Below are 12,090 nucleotides of genomic sequence, written 5' to 3'. Positions count from 1 at the left end.
CCCCCTCCGCCTCCGCCTCCCGCTCCTGCTCCTCCTCCCTACCCTGCATTGTTGAAATGAAACGAAAAACAGAATAGCGTGTTCTATAAACAAATTAACAAGTCAAGCAAACCAGAGTTGAACTTTACCTCCGCAAATAGGAGAAGGCAACAGAGAGCAGCACAACTATGAAACACAAGTGCATTATTCACGTATGAGTCAAGTAGGTGCGGAGAATGACACGTGTAAAAATGCTTGATGCGCTAGCTAGGCAGCAATGGCAATGGCCAGTTTTCAAATGATTCTGCGGAAATCCCATTGCGCCAGTCGCATGGAAACAATTTGAGACGTTCAAGTGCCACAATTTTTCTGAAAAGGAGGGGTAGCAGGAGCTCCACAACATTTCAAATTCATCATATCCGGGAATGTACCCACATAAAAGAAAAAAGAAAGAAAAAATAGTGAGGAGCAGCTTAACTTGCAGATGCAGTGCCTCTCAAACCCATGCAACAAAGGTAAAATCGGAACTACATACAGGCGAGGATTATTACATGCATGGAATACGTACAGCTAAATTAACTAACAAACTGGTTAATTAAACATGCTTAATTAAGCTTCTTGATAAATCAGTGTGAACATCAGCCGCTAATGTGGCGGTATGTGATTGTGCTATACTCTTGCGCACATCGCCGGCGGTGACGATCATTGGCGCTTCCACTGCACCAGCGGTGAAAGAACTCCATACCCCAACAAAAAACAAGGAGAAATTAATACTACTCCCTTCGTTCTTTTTGTAAGACGTTTTAGCCAGTCTAGTTTGAACTGTTTTGTGCATGTCTGGAATGTGTAAAACGTCTAATAAAATGGAACACATGAAGTACTATGTAAGCTACACACATGACTAGATTTTTTTTAGGGGTAAGGCCTAATTTTATTCCTCATAGTCCACATAGAGTGGGATAATGTTTACATCATGTGGTTGGCCAAATCACACATGACGCCCAAGGGATAAATTAAGAGCAAATCTAGCTAAACTATGAGCTTCTATGTTACTATCCCGGCCTTCAAAAATAAAACTACAAGAAAATGCAGTTGAGCAAGCTTTGATCTCGCTTATGATTGCTCCGTGTTTGCCATGAAAACCTTGAATAATATCCCGAACTATTTGTTTTGCATCTGATGCTACCACGAACTGATGTAGCAGGAGGTCTTCGGCTGCACAAAGTGCTGCCCTGCACGCCATCGCTTCGAGTATGACGCTCATGACTAGATTAAGTTGGGATCCGCGTCATGATATATGCACGATCAGGCCTAGGCCATGACAAAAGGTGTTGCGGCCTAGGGCCCATCTTAAATAAAGGCCCAATATATCCGCATACTTAAATAACATGCAAAAAACGATTTGCAGAACAAGAAATCAACATGGTCAGGGGGCAGATGCCCCCCTCCTTGGCGCACTTCACCACATTGTATTTGTTCAATAGTTATTTATAGTTGAGTGTATTATAATCATTATTTGCATCGTATAATCACATATAGACGGTGTGCTGAGCCCACTAGATTCAATATTTGATTTTTTGTCTAAAAAGACCACCTGCCAAACGTAATTGACAAAAAAGACAATCCTCGAGTCACATTGACAAAACAGATCAGCTTGGTCGTGGCGGCAGGCGCGGCAGCCAACACGTGGCGCCTGCCGCCACGCGCGGAGGCGGCAGCCCGTTGGGCTTTATTCCTATAAAGTCGAGCATATGCCTTTCGTAAAAAAAAACTATATGTTTGAACTCTGGTTGGTGCCGTTGGGCTTTATTCCTATAAAGTCGAGCATATGCCTTTCGTAAAAAAAATAACTATATGTTTGATTGTGCACCTGTCAACAATATAAGGTCGCTTTGTTCAATGTCTACTTTTGTTACTGTTCGTCGATCTCTTGATTATCACTTAAAGTAGGAGGATAATGTCCTACCGATCATTTGTGAGCGTAGCACGAGCATCTTACCAGTATCATAAAGAAAATATTACGATGGAGGTGCCACCCAGTTGGACCATTCTGGACAAAACTGATCCGACTTATAGGAGTGATCAAGCACAACCAGGCCATCAACATTTTTTCTTTTTTGAACAGAAGGCCATCAACATTAGGAGGCTTAAAAACAACGCGTGGAAACACATCATTCATCAAGACGAGGGAATCACGCGTTGCGGTTACATATAAGATCATCCAGCCTCGCTCACTGACGGTGATAAAATCAACACTTTAAGTATGTCATCTGGAGAAGAAACGTGTCCGTCGCCGTTTCTGTCAAACCTAGAACAGCACCAGCCATGCGCCGGCCCAGATCACCAGCACGGAGGAGGAGCAGGCGCCCTTGAGGCCGAGAGCGGGCCCGCCCGCGCTGCTGGTCGGCTGACTTTGGTTGCTCACCGCCACGTGCGAGCCTGCAAGTGCACGTCCACGCAAAAATGTTACCACACTGAAAATTTCTTGGCATGTTGCAGTGTTCCAATGGTCTCTCGATCTCCAAGGAAATATTGAAATTTTGCTTCAGGGATTTGGTGTTACTCCTTACCTGCATTGGGTGAGACGCTTGTGATGTTGCCGCTGCCAATGGCACCGGTGGCAGCGCCGCCGTTGGTAGTGCCGTTGCCGCCTCCAGCCCCGCCGCTAGCTCCGCCGGCACCGGCGCCTCCGCCCGCGGCCCCGCCGATGATGTTAGTAGTACCACCGGCACCTCCCCCGCTGGCACCGGCCGCGCCAGCGGCACCGCCGATACTGTTAGGAATGCCACCGGGCCCGCCGATGCCGTTAGGAATGCCACCGGCAGCCCCGCCTCCAACTCCACCACTGGCACTGCCGGCACCGGCACCGCCGCCAGCGTTACCAGCCGGCCCGCCTCCCATTCCGCCGGCACCGGCACCACCGCCAGCGTTACCAGCCGGCCTGCCTCCCATTCCACCAGCAGCACCTCCGGCTCCTCCTGGGCCGTTGACGTTGCCGCAGGACATCTGGAAGACGGCCTGGACGCCCTGCATGAGGCCGGGGTTGTAGGTCACGAAGTTGCCGAAGATGGCGTTGACGCAGCTCATCATCATGGTCACGTGTCCGAAGCACGGCGGGCTGCACATGATCGCCGTCGCCGCGCCGCCCGGAGCAGGCGGCGGCATGCTCGCGCCGGTGCCGCTGGCGTTGATGCCCATCGCCTGCAGACACCCGGTGAGCACCTGCCACGCAAAGTTTGCTATTCATTAGCTGGCTGCTTATGCCACTACAAGTCTACAAGTGCAGACGAGAGATGATTATTACTGGTCTGTTGTCAAAGCAGAGAGCAGCTTGCGCCACGATCTGAACCGAGTCCTGCGTTCCTGGTACTACTGCACCGATGCCCGACCCCCCTCCGGCTCCGCCTCCTGCTCCTGCTCCGGCACCACCACCACCTCCCTGCCCTGCATTGTTGGGACGAAGCGAAAAACGGATTAGCGTGTTCCGTAATAAAAAGATTAGCAGTTTAACAAGTGATGCAAACCAGAGCTGTACTTTACCTCTGCAACAGGAGAAGACAGCAGAGAACATGACAACTATGAAGCACAGGTTCGTCAGCTTGAAGGAGGCCATGGCAACAGACAGAAGATCGTTTCAACTCTCGCAGCCTGCTGCTTCCTGTCTGTGCAGATTATGCAGTTGAGTTGAACCGGCTAGTTTAAGCTTATGATATGCAAGCTAGAGTGAGTGGCTTAAACAACTGTGGCCTGCGATGTTACTTGCTCTATTCCAGGGACACATGATCGATGCTATATATGGCCCTGTGAGCTGCGACTGCATGACCCAGTGCAATATAAAAATGATGGTCTGTGCCAGTCAGGTGCCTGTGTTTGGTATACAAGAACCAACTACTCTTCACTTGTCTCCTGGACTTTTTTGCCTGCAGACGTGTGCGTAAATCACACCTAAACTTCTCTCAAAAAATTAAAATCACACCTAAACTGGCATCGGGGTGTAGTTCCGACCTAGTTGTGTTGACTATGCTAGACCTAGTTCTGTACCTTGATGCTTCAGTTCAGGGCTTCCGATGAACGAAGGGTGATGGCATGCAAGCGTCTTCTTACCAAGGTTCACAAGTTTTCGCCGGTTCTGTTCGTGGTGTAGGTAGTGCGGATATGCGCGCACACATGGCATGTCACCTGAGGGAAGTACATTGATGTAAAAAATGGATGGGAGTAATCCCTGTGTATTGTTTTTTTTTTTCGAAACGGAGGCAAAAGATTTGCTTCATCTATTAATTTTTTTTCCGAAAAGGGGGGAGTCCCCGGCCTCTGCATCATACGGCCAACTTTATTGAGAATCAAAAAGGTTCAACAGCGGTTTTAAAGTCGTAATGACAGTAAACAAAAAGCTCACATAGAGCCATAGCGCCACAACCGGCTGGCAAAAACAAGATAAGGAAACTAATTGCCTATGGTATACAAGAACCAACTACTCTTCACTTGTCTCCTGGACTTTGTTTAACTGTGGACGTGTGCATAAATCGCACCTAAACTTCTCTAAAAAAAATAAAATCACACCTAAACTGGCATCGGGGGTGTAGTTCCGACCTAGTTCTGTTGACTATGCCAGACCTAGTTCTGTACCTTGATGCTTCTGATGAATGAGGAATGGCAGGCGTGTTTTAGTTCTTACCAAGATTCACAGGTTTTCACCAGTTCTATTCGTGGTGTTGCCAGTGCAGATACGCACAGATGGCACCTACTCTTTCTGTCCGTAAATAAGTGTACTTCTATCTTTTGTCCTACGTCAAAGTTTTAAAACTTTGACCAACTTTATAGGAAAAAGTACTAGCATTTATGACATTAAATTAATATCACTAGATCTATTTTGAAATATACTTTCAGAACATATCAATTTGATGTCATATATGTTATTACTCTTTTGTATATAGCTGGTCAAAATCTCAAAACTTTGACTTAAGACAAAAGCTAGAAGTACACTTATTCGCGGACGGAGGGAGTATATCGACCTGAAAAATGGACGGGACGGGAGTAATCTTTATGCATTGTACATGTACGAGTCAGGTAGGCGCGGAGAATGACAATTGTCAAAATGCTTGTTGAGCCAGCTAGGCAGCAATGGCCATGGTCAGTTTTCAGATGATTATGCGGAAATCCCACTGCGCATGGAAATAATCTGAGACATTCAAGTGAACCACAAATTTTCTGAAAAAGAGGGGCGGCAGGAGCTCCACAGCATTTCATAATCCGAGAGATTCAGGCAGACCTAAAAAATAGAGCGTCTATTAATTGCACGTGCAACTGAAACTCGGTTAAATTTCGCCGGATTTGCTAAAGTTCACGGAGCCAAAATTTTGCCACCATAGTCGATTTCTTGGCCTCAAGACCTTTTGACGACGCACAACAAAAACTGATTCATCCATTCTATATTGCGCCTCAATTTAAAAGTCGGTCGCAGTCGAGTACAGCCTGCTCCTTTGCGCTTGCATTGCATGCAGAAGTCCACAAGTGGCTATGCTGCGTAGCTAGAGCGCATGTCGTTGAGCTCACTCTTGACCGGCTTGCAAACCGTGCGTGATCGAGGGAGGGGTACATGTCAAGGAGCCGACCTGCTTTAGTTTCTCGAAATTGCCTGCCTGCTTGCGTAGGACGATGAGCGCACATACCGATCACCTAACAGTTAACCATTTGCCGATCCATCACATTTTTCCTAGTATCTGAGACCTATGCATGGCTAATGAGCCCTGGGTCGTACCTTCTTCTCCGGCCGCCGGCGATCCCGAATCCAAGCCGTGCTAGCTACCGGTCCGTACGAACGGCAGCTAGTTAACCCTAACCAGTACGCTTACTAGTTGTTTTTTTCTCCTAAACACGCCAAGTTGAGCTTACCTAAACGTATGACCAAGACGATCCAGGCTAGTGTGAGAGTGTGGCACGGTCTTGTGGAACACGCATGGCATGGCACTTTTAGGTGCGAAATTGAACCTGGGGCCTTGGCTGGTTTCCCACCTACATGTTGAGCTACACCTCCACACGTGCGTACCTGTTCTGTTCGTGGAGAAAAACCTCGATCGCGAGGTACTCGGTCGGTTCCGTGTGGCGTTGTACTATGGTGTGGCGTGCGTGGCGGAGATGCTGGACGGCAGTGTGGATGACCGGGCCATGGGACCTGCATGCCTCGTGAAATGAGTTTCATGGCATCGCCTATTCGTGTCAGTGCGAGGCGCGGATTATCAATGACGTGCACTTGCGACCAAGGCATGGCATCGTCGGGGCGTCATCAAAGTGGAATTTTAGTGCCACCGTTCAAATGTACTAGCTCCTGTGGCCTGTGTGGTGCAGAGGACTCACGGAGACACTCATTACTCGAATGGTCTCTGTCGAGATGCATTCGGGCATTGGTCGATGGAGAGCTGGCAGAGCACCTAATTGTTACAACTGACCCTAGTGCCAAGTGACTGTTCTCATTGCTTCATACGTTATCTCATGCGGCATGTTGAGTTTGTGAAGCTGGTTGTCATGTCATTTTTTTCTTCGATAAAGCCCATAAGTGTCATGTCATGGGCCACTTGGGGGCATATTTCAAAGTCCACATGCAACTGATATGTTCATCGGCCGGTTCATTGTTGAGTCGAGTCAATTGCAAAAAACACCACACTTGTGGCTAGGTTTGTAGGAAACTACCAACTCGCCGTAAAATCCGTTAACTCGTTGCAAAAAGCACTGATCAGCCGTTTAGCCTCGTTTGATCTCTTTTCTGACAGGTGGGCCCAGAAAACACCGACGTGGCATAACGGCTGGGCAGACGACGCCGTTTGGACAAACATGGTCGAGACCCCGCGCCGGTCGGTCCTGGTTAGACAGCCCCCCCCGGCGCGCCCCTCTCCTTTCTCTCGCCCCTGCTCGCCGCCGGTGATGGCCACCTCGCGTGGCGGTGACGATGGCGGCGGAGGTGGTGCTGGCAATCCATGTGGTGGCAGTGGTGCTCCTGCAGATCCAGCAGAGGTTTGCGACAGTTCAAACCCATCTCAGGCTCCACCTCCGCAGCCGCCGTCGCCGGCTTACTGTGTTGAATACGCGGCGTCGAGGGCGTTCGCCAAGGCCGTGAAGGAAGATCCAGAGGGGAGCCATCACTACGCATCCTCCTTCGGCAGTGCCTCAGTAAGTTTTCTCTTTCCCTACCCCGATTTGGCTTCTAGGGTTCTAAGTGTATGTAGTTCTAGGGTTATAGGATTATTGTTCTAGGTTGTTTATGTGGTTAGACATGTAAGTGAAGTGTGAGTAGGCGCCTAAACTTTAACTGGAATTAAACTCAATTTTAACATAACAAAACTTTGTACTGAAATTTAACAAGTGAATTTGGACTGAACACAATATGCTTACAATGTGTTAACTAAATCTGTTACTAAAACTTTAACTCAATTTCAACTCACTCAATGTTAACTGAATGTTTTATTGAATTTATAACTGAATTTTTAAATGAAACTATTACCGAATTTATAACTGAATCTTTAACTAAAACTTTAACTGAATCTTTAAGTGAAACTTTAGCTGAATTGTTTACTTTAACTGAATCTTTTACTGAATTTTTAACTAAATAGTTTACTCTAACTGTATTTTTAACCGAATCTATAACTGAATTTTTAACTAAAAATTTAACTGAATCTTTAAGTGAAACTTTAACTGAATCTTTAAGTGAAACTTTAACTGAATTGTTTACTTTAACTGAATCTTTTACTCAATTTTTAACTGAACTGTTTACTTTAACTGTATTTTTAATTGAATTGTTAACTGAAACTTTTACTGATTGTTTACTTTAACTGAATCGTTAACTCAATGTTAAGTTTTATTTTATTTGTAGATTGAATGATGAAGTGTGGGAAGTCAGATTCCATTTCCATGACAGAGATAATATTGAAAGAAGCCTAAATGTGGATGATATAACATTTTACAATCTGATTGCACTAATAGAGCTTGAAGGATATGGATGACAGACTTTATGTACTCCAGAATGTAAGGTGCATTTCTTGTAATTCCTCATAATTCCTTTGTTAGCCCTCCAGAAAAAGGGAAAGTATGTCTCTTCTGATTGTCTGTATCTCTCCTTGTAGTAAAAGAAGGAAAGTATCCCTCTGTCGATTGCATGTATCTCATACTTTCCTAGACTAATGATTTACTTGCCACTAACCAATAAATTTGACAAGGGTAATTTTGTCCTAACATGTTTATAATTCTGTGCCTTGGTCACCGTGCCAAAAATAATACACCTTACATAAAGGAACGGAGGGAGTATTATGTTAGAGATCCAGGTGTTGGGGTTTCAGGAATGGAAGAACTGATAGGTGATGATAAGGTGGAGGAAATGTTGGATGACCTAGTTATCAAAGGTCAGAAGGCGGTGAACATAACAGTCATAAGAAGTGATGCTCTAAGACCTAGTGATTTGAACATTGAATGTTTGTGAAGAGCAGGTTCCATTGTCTAAAATTGGTGTGCGAGTGGTGTATGAGATAGATACAACGTGAGTATTGTTTCCTAGCCCAACAAAGCCACAACCAGTGCCAGTGCAGGTCATTAATACACAGGAGAGTTCATTTTTGAAGCAGAAGTGTCCACCAATACCATAATTTGCAATGGAGATTGGTGAAGAGAGGCATGAGTATTTCATGGAGCAAGACCAAGATCAAGAGCAAATTGAGCAACTGATGGAGCAGAAGAGGAATGAAGAGATTGAGAAGTTCAAGAAAAGGGGGAAAGAAAAAGAGAAATACAAGACAGCTAAAAGAAAACTTTGAGAGCTAATGGCTCAAGATTTCACTAATAGTGATAGTGACACAGATTTACTAGCAGATGAGGATATAATTGCTAGGCTTGAGGCGATGAAGAAGCATAGAGATGATTCACTTCATCATATTGAAGGGGACATTGATGTGGATGAGCCATATGAAGCAGATGAGGAGGAGGAGGAGGAGGAGGAGAAGGCACCAGAGGAGGAGGAGGAAGGGAGCAACATAGGAGGAAGTAGCAGATGAAGTAAAAGAAAGGGGCCAACCACAAGATCTCATGCTAGTTTGGATGAGATTATTGAGGAAGATTGGTTGCCTTCATCTGATGAGGAGAGCAACCCTGGTGACCTAAGTCAGGACGACAATGATGGGGCTCAAAAAACATGTGTTAAGCTTCCAGATGATAGGAAGAGCAGGGCTAAAAAGAAGAAGCCCAGAGTTTGGTACGATGAGCAAAGGGAGAACCCAGAAGAGCAATTTATGAAGAAACTTTGTTTCCTAGATGTGACCCAGTTCAAGAGGGCACTTCTTACTTTTCACATCTCACAGAATAGGAATCATGCCTTCCACGGGAACTGTCGAGACAGGTGAAGGAAATATGCCATAGAGGCAATAACAAAGTTGTTATTTTATATTTCCTTATTTCATGATAAGTGTTTATTATTCATGCTAAAATTGTATTAACCCGAAACTTGATACATGTGTGGATACATAGACAAAACACCGTGTCCCTAGTAAGCCTCTACTAGACTAACTCGTTAATGAAAGATGGTTAAGTTTCCTAACCATAGACATGTGTTGTCATTTGATGAACGGGGTCACATCATTAGGAGAATGATGTGATGGATAAGACCCATTCGTTAGCTTAGCATTATGATCGTTCAGTTTTGTTGCTATTGCTTTCTTCATGTCAGATACATATTCCTTCGACTATGAGATTATGCAACTCCCGGATACCGGAGGAATACCTTGTGTACTATCTGTTGGGGAACGTAGCATGCAATTTCAAAAAAAATCCTACGATCACGCAAGATCTATCTAGGAGATGCATAGCAATGAGAAGGGGAGAGTGTGTCCACATACCCTCGTAGACCGAAAGCGGAAGCGTTAGGTTAACGCGGTTGATGTAGTCGAACGTCTTCACGATCCAACCGATCTAAGTACTGAACGTATGGCACCTCCGTGTTCAGCACACGTTCAGCTCAATGACGTCCCTCGAACTCTTGGTCCAGTAGAGGGTCGAGGGAGAGTTCCGTCAGCACGACGGCGTGGTGACGGTGTTGTGGTGATGTGATCCGCGCAGGGCTTCGCCTAAGCACTACGACGCTATGACCGGAGGAGTAAACTGTGGAGGGGGCACCGCACACGGCTAAGAGAACAATTGATGTGCCTTTGGGGTGCCCCCTACCCATGTATATAAAGGAGGGGGGAGAGAGGCCGGCGGCCAGGAGGGGCGCGCCATGGGGGAGTCCTACTTGGACTCCTAGTCCAAGTAGGATCCCCCCCCTTTTCCTTTCTTCCACCGGAGGGAAAAGGAAGGAGAGGGAAAGGGAAAGGGAAAGGGAAGGGGGGCCGCGCCCCTTCCTCCTTGTCCTATTCAGACTCCCTAGGAGGTGGGCGCGCGCCACCCCCCCCCCCCTCGCGGGCTTCCCTCTCTCTCCATTAGGCCCATGTTGGCCCAACACTTCCCCGGGGGGTTCCGGTAACCCCTCGGTACTCCGGAAAAATACCCGAATCACTCGGAACCATTCCGATGTCCGAATATAACCTTCCAATATATGAATATTTACCTCTCGACCATTTCGAGACTCCTCATCATGTCCGTGATCTCATCCGGGACTCCGAACAAACTTCGGTCACTAAAACACATAACTCATAATACAAATCGTCATCGAACGTTAAGCGTGCGGACCCTACGGGTTCGAGAACTATGTAGACATGACCAAGACACATCTCTGGTCAATAACCAATAGCGGAACCTGGATGCTCATATTGGCTCCTACATATTCTACGAAGATCTTTATCGGTCAAACCGCACAACAGCATACGTTATTCCCTTTGTCATCGGTATGTTACTTGCCCGAGATTCGATCGTCGGTATCATCATAGCTAGTTCAATCTCGTTACCGGCAAGTCTCTTTACTCGTTCCGTAATTCATCATCCCGCAACTAAATCATTAGTCATATTGGTTGCAAGGCTTATAGTGATGTGCATCACCGAGAGGGCCCAGAGATTCCTCTCTGATACACGGAGTGACAAATCCTAATCTTGATCTATGCCAACCCAACAAACACCTTCGGAGACACCTGTAGAGCATCTTTATAATAACCCAGTTATGTTGTGACGTTTGATAGCACACAAGGTGTTCCTCCGGTATTCGGGAGTTGCATAATCTCATAGTCAGAGGAACATGTATAAGTCATGAAGAAAGCAATAGCAATAAAACTAAACGATCATTATGCTAAGCTAACGGATGGGTCTTGTCCATCACATCATTCTCTAATGATGTGATCCCGTTCATCAAATGAAAACACATGTCTATGGTCGGGAAACATAACCATCTTTGATCAACGAGCTAGTCAAGTAGAGGCATACTAGGGACACCCTGTTTTGTCTATGTATTCACACATGTACTAAGTTTCTGGTTAATACAATTCTAGCATGAATAATAAACATCTATCATGATATAAGGAAATATAAATAACAACTTTATTATTGCCTCTAGGGCATATTTCCTTCAGTCTCCCACTTGCACCAGAGTCAATAATCTAGATTACATAGTAATGATTCTAACCACAGGCAATAATAAAGTTGTTATTTATATTTCCTTATATCATGATAGATGTTTATTATTCATGCTAGAATTGTATTAACCAGAAACTTAGTACATGTGTGAATACATAGACAAAACAGGGTGTCCCTAGTATGCCTCTACTTGACTAGCTCGTTGATCAAAGATGGTTATGTTTCCCGACCATAGACATGTGTTTTCATTTGATGAACGGGATCACATCATTAGAGAATGATGTGATGGACAAGACCCATCCGTTAGCTTAGCATAATGATCGTTTAGTTTTATTGCTATTGCTTTCTTCATGACTTATACATGTTCCTCTGACTATGAGATTATGCAACTCCCGAATACCGGAGGAACACCTTGTGTGCTATCAAACGTCACAACGTAACTGGGTTATTATAAAGATGCTCTACAGGTGTCTCCGAAGGTGTTTGTTGGGTTGGCATAGATCAAGATTAGGATTTGTCACTCCGTGTATCAGAGAGGAATCTCTGGGCCCTCTCGGTGATGCACATCACTATAAG

General features: G+C 45.6%; 1 protein-coding gene across 1 annotated transcript; it reads right to left on the bottom strand.

Annotated features, from left to right (window-relative positions):
- Positions 1 to 2,049: 2,049 nt before the first annotated feature.
- LOC109735887 (uncharacterized) lies at positions 2,050 to 3,806 on the bottom strand. Its single transcript, XM_020295088.4, has 4 exons — positions 3,520 to 3,806; positions 3,284 to 3,423; positions 2,550 to 3,201; positions 2,050 to 2,418 (listed from the first exon to the last, which is right to left on the bottom strand). Exons 1-4 carry the CDS (start codon positions 3,590 to 3,592, stop codon positions 2,288 to 2,290), a joined length of 996 nt encoding a protein of 331 aa, XP_020150677.3. The 5' UTR covers positions 3,593 to 3,806; the 3' UTR covers positions 2,050 to 2,287.
- Positions 3,807 to 12,090: the final 8,284 nt, after the last annotated feature.

The sequence above is a fragment of the Aegilops tauschii genome, chromosome 1 (assembly GCF_002575655.3).
Source record: "Aegilops tauschii subsp. strangulata cultivar AL8/78 chromosome 1, Aet v6.0, whole genome shotgun sequence".
Classification (NCBI taxonomy): Eukaryota; Viridiplantae; Streptophyta; class Magnoliopsida; order Poales; family Poaceae; genus Aegilops; species Aegilops tauschii.
This window is presented reverse-complemented; position numbering and strand designations above follow the sequence as displayed.

Bases quoted from the DNA above. Each gene is read 5' to 3' on its own strand.
- LOC109735887 (XM_020295088.4), bottom strand. From the start codon at position 3,592: ATGGCCTCCTTCAAGCTGACGAACCTGTGCTTCATAGTTGTCATGTTC. The intron at 3,202-3,283 runs GTAATAATCATC...TTTGCGTGGCAG, and splicing joins TCTGCTTTGACAACAGACCA to GTGCTCACCGGGTGTCTGCA. The intron at 2,419-2,549 runs GTAAGGAGTAAC...GTGCACTTGCAG, and splicing joins AAGCGTCTCACCCAATGCAG to GCTCGCACGTGGCGGTGAGC.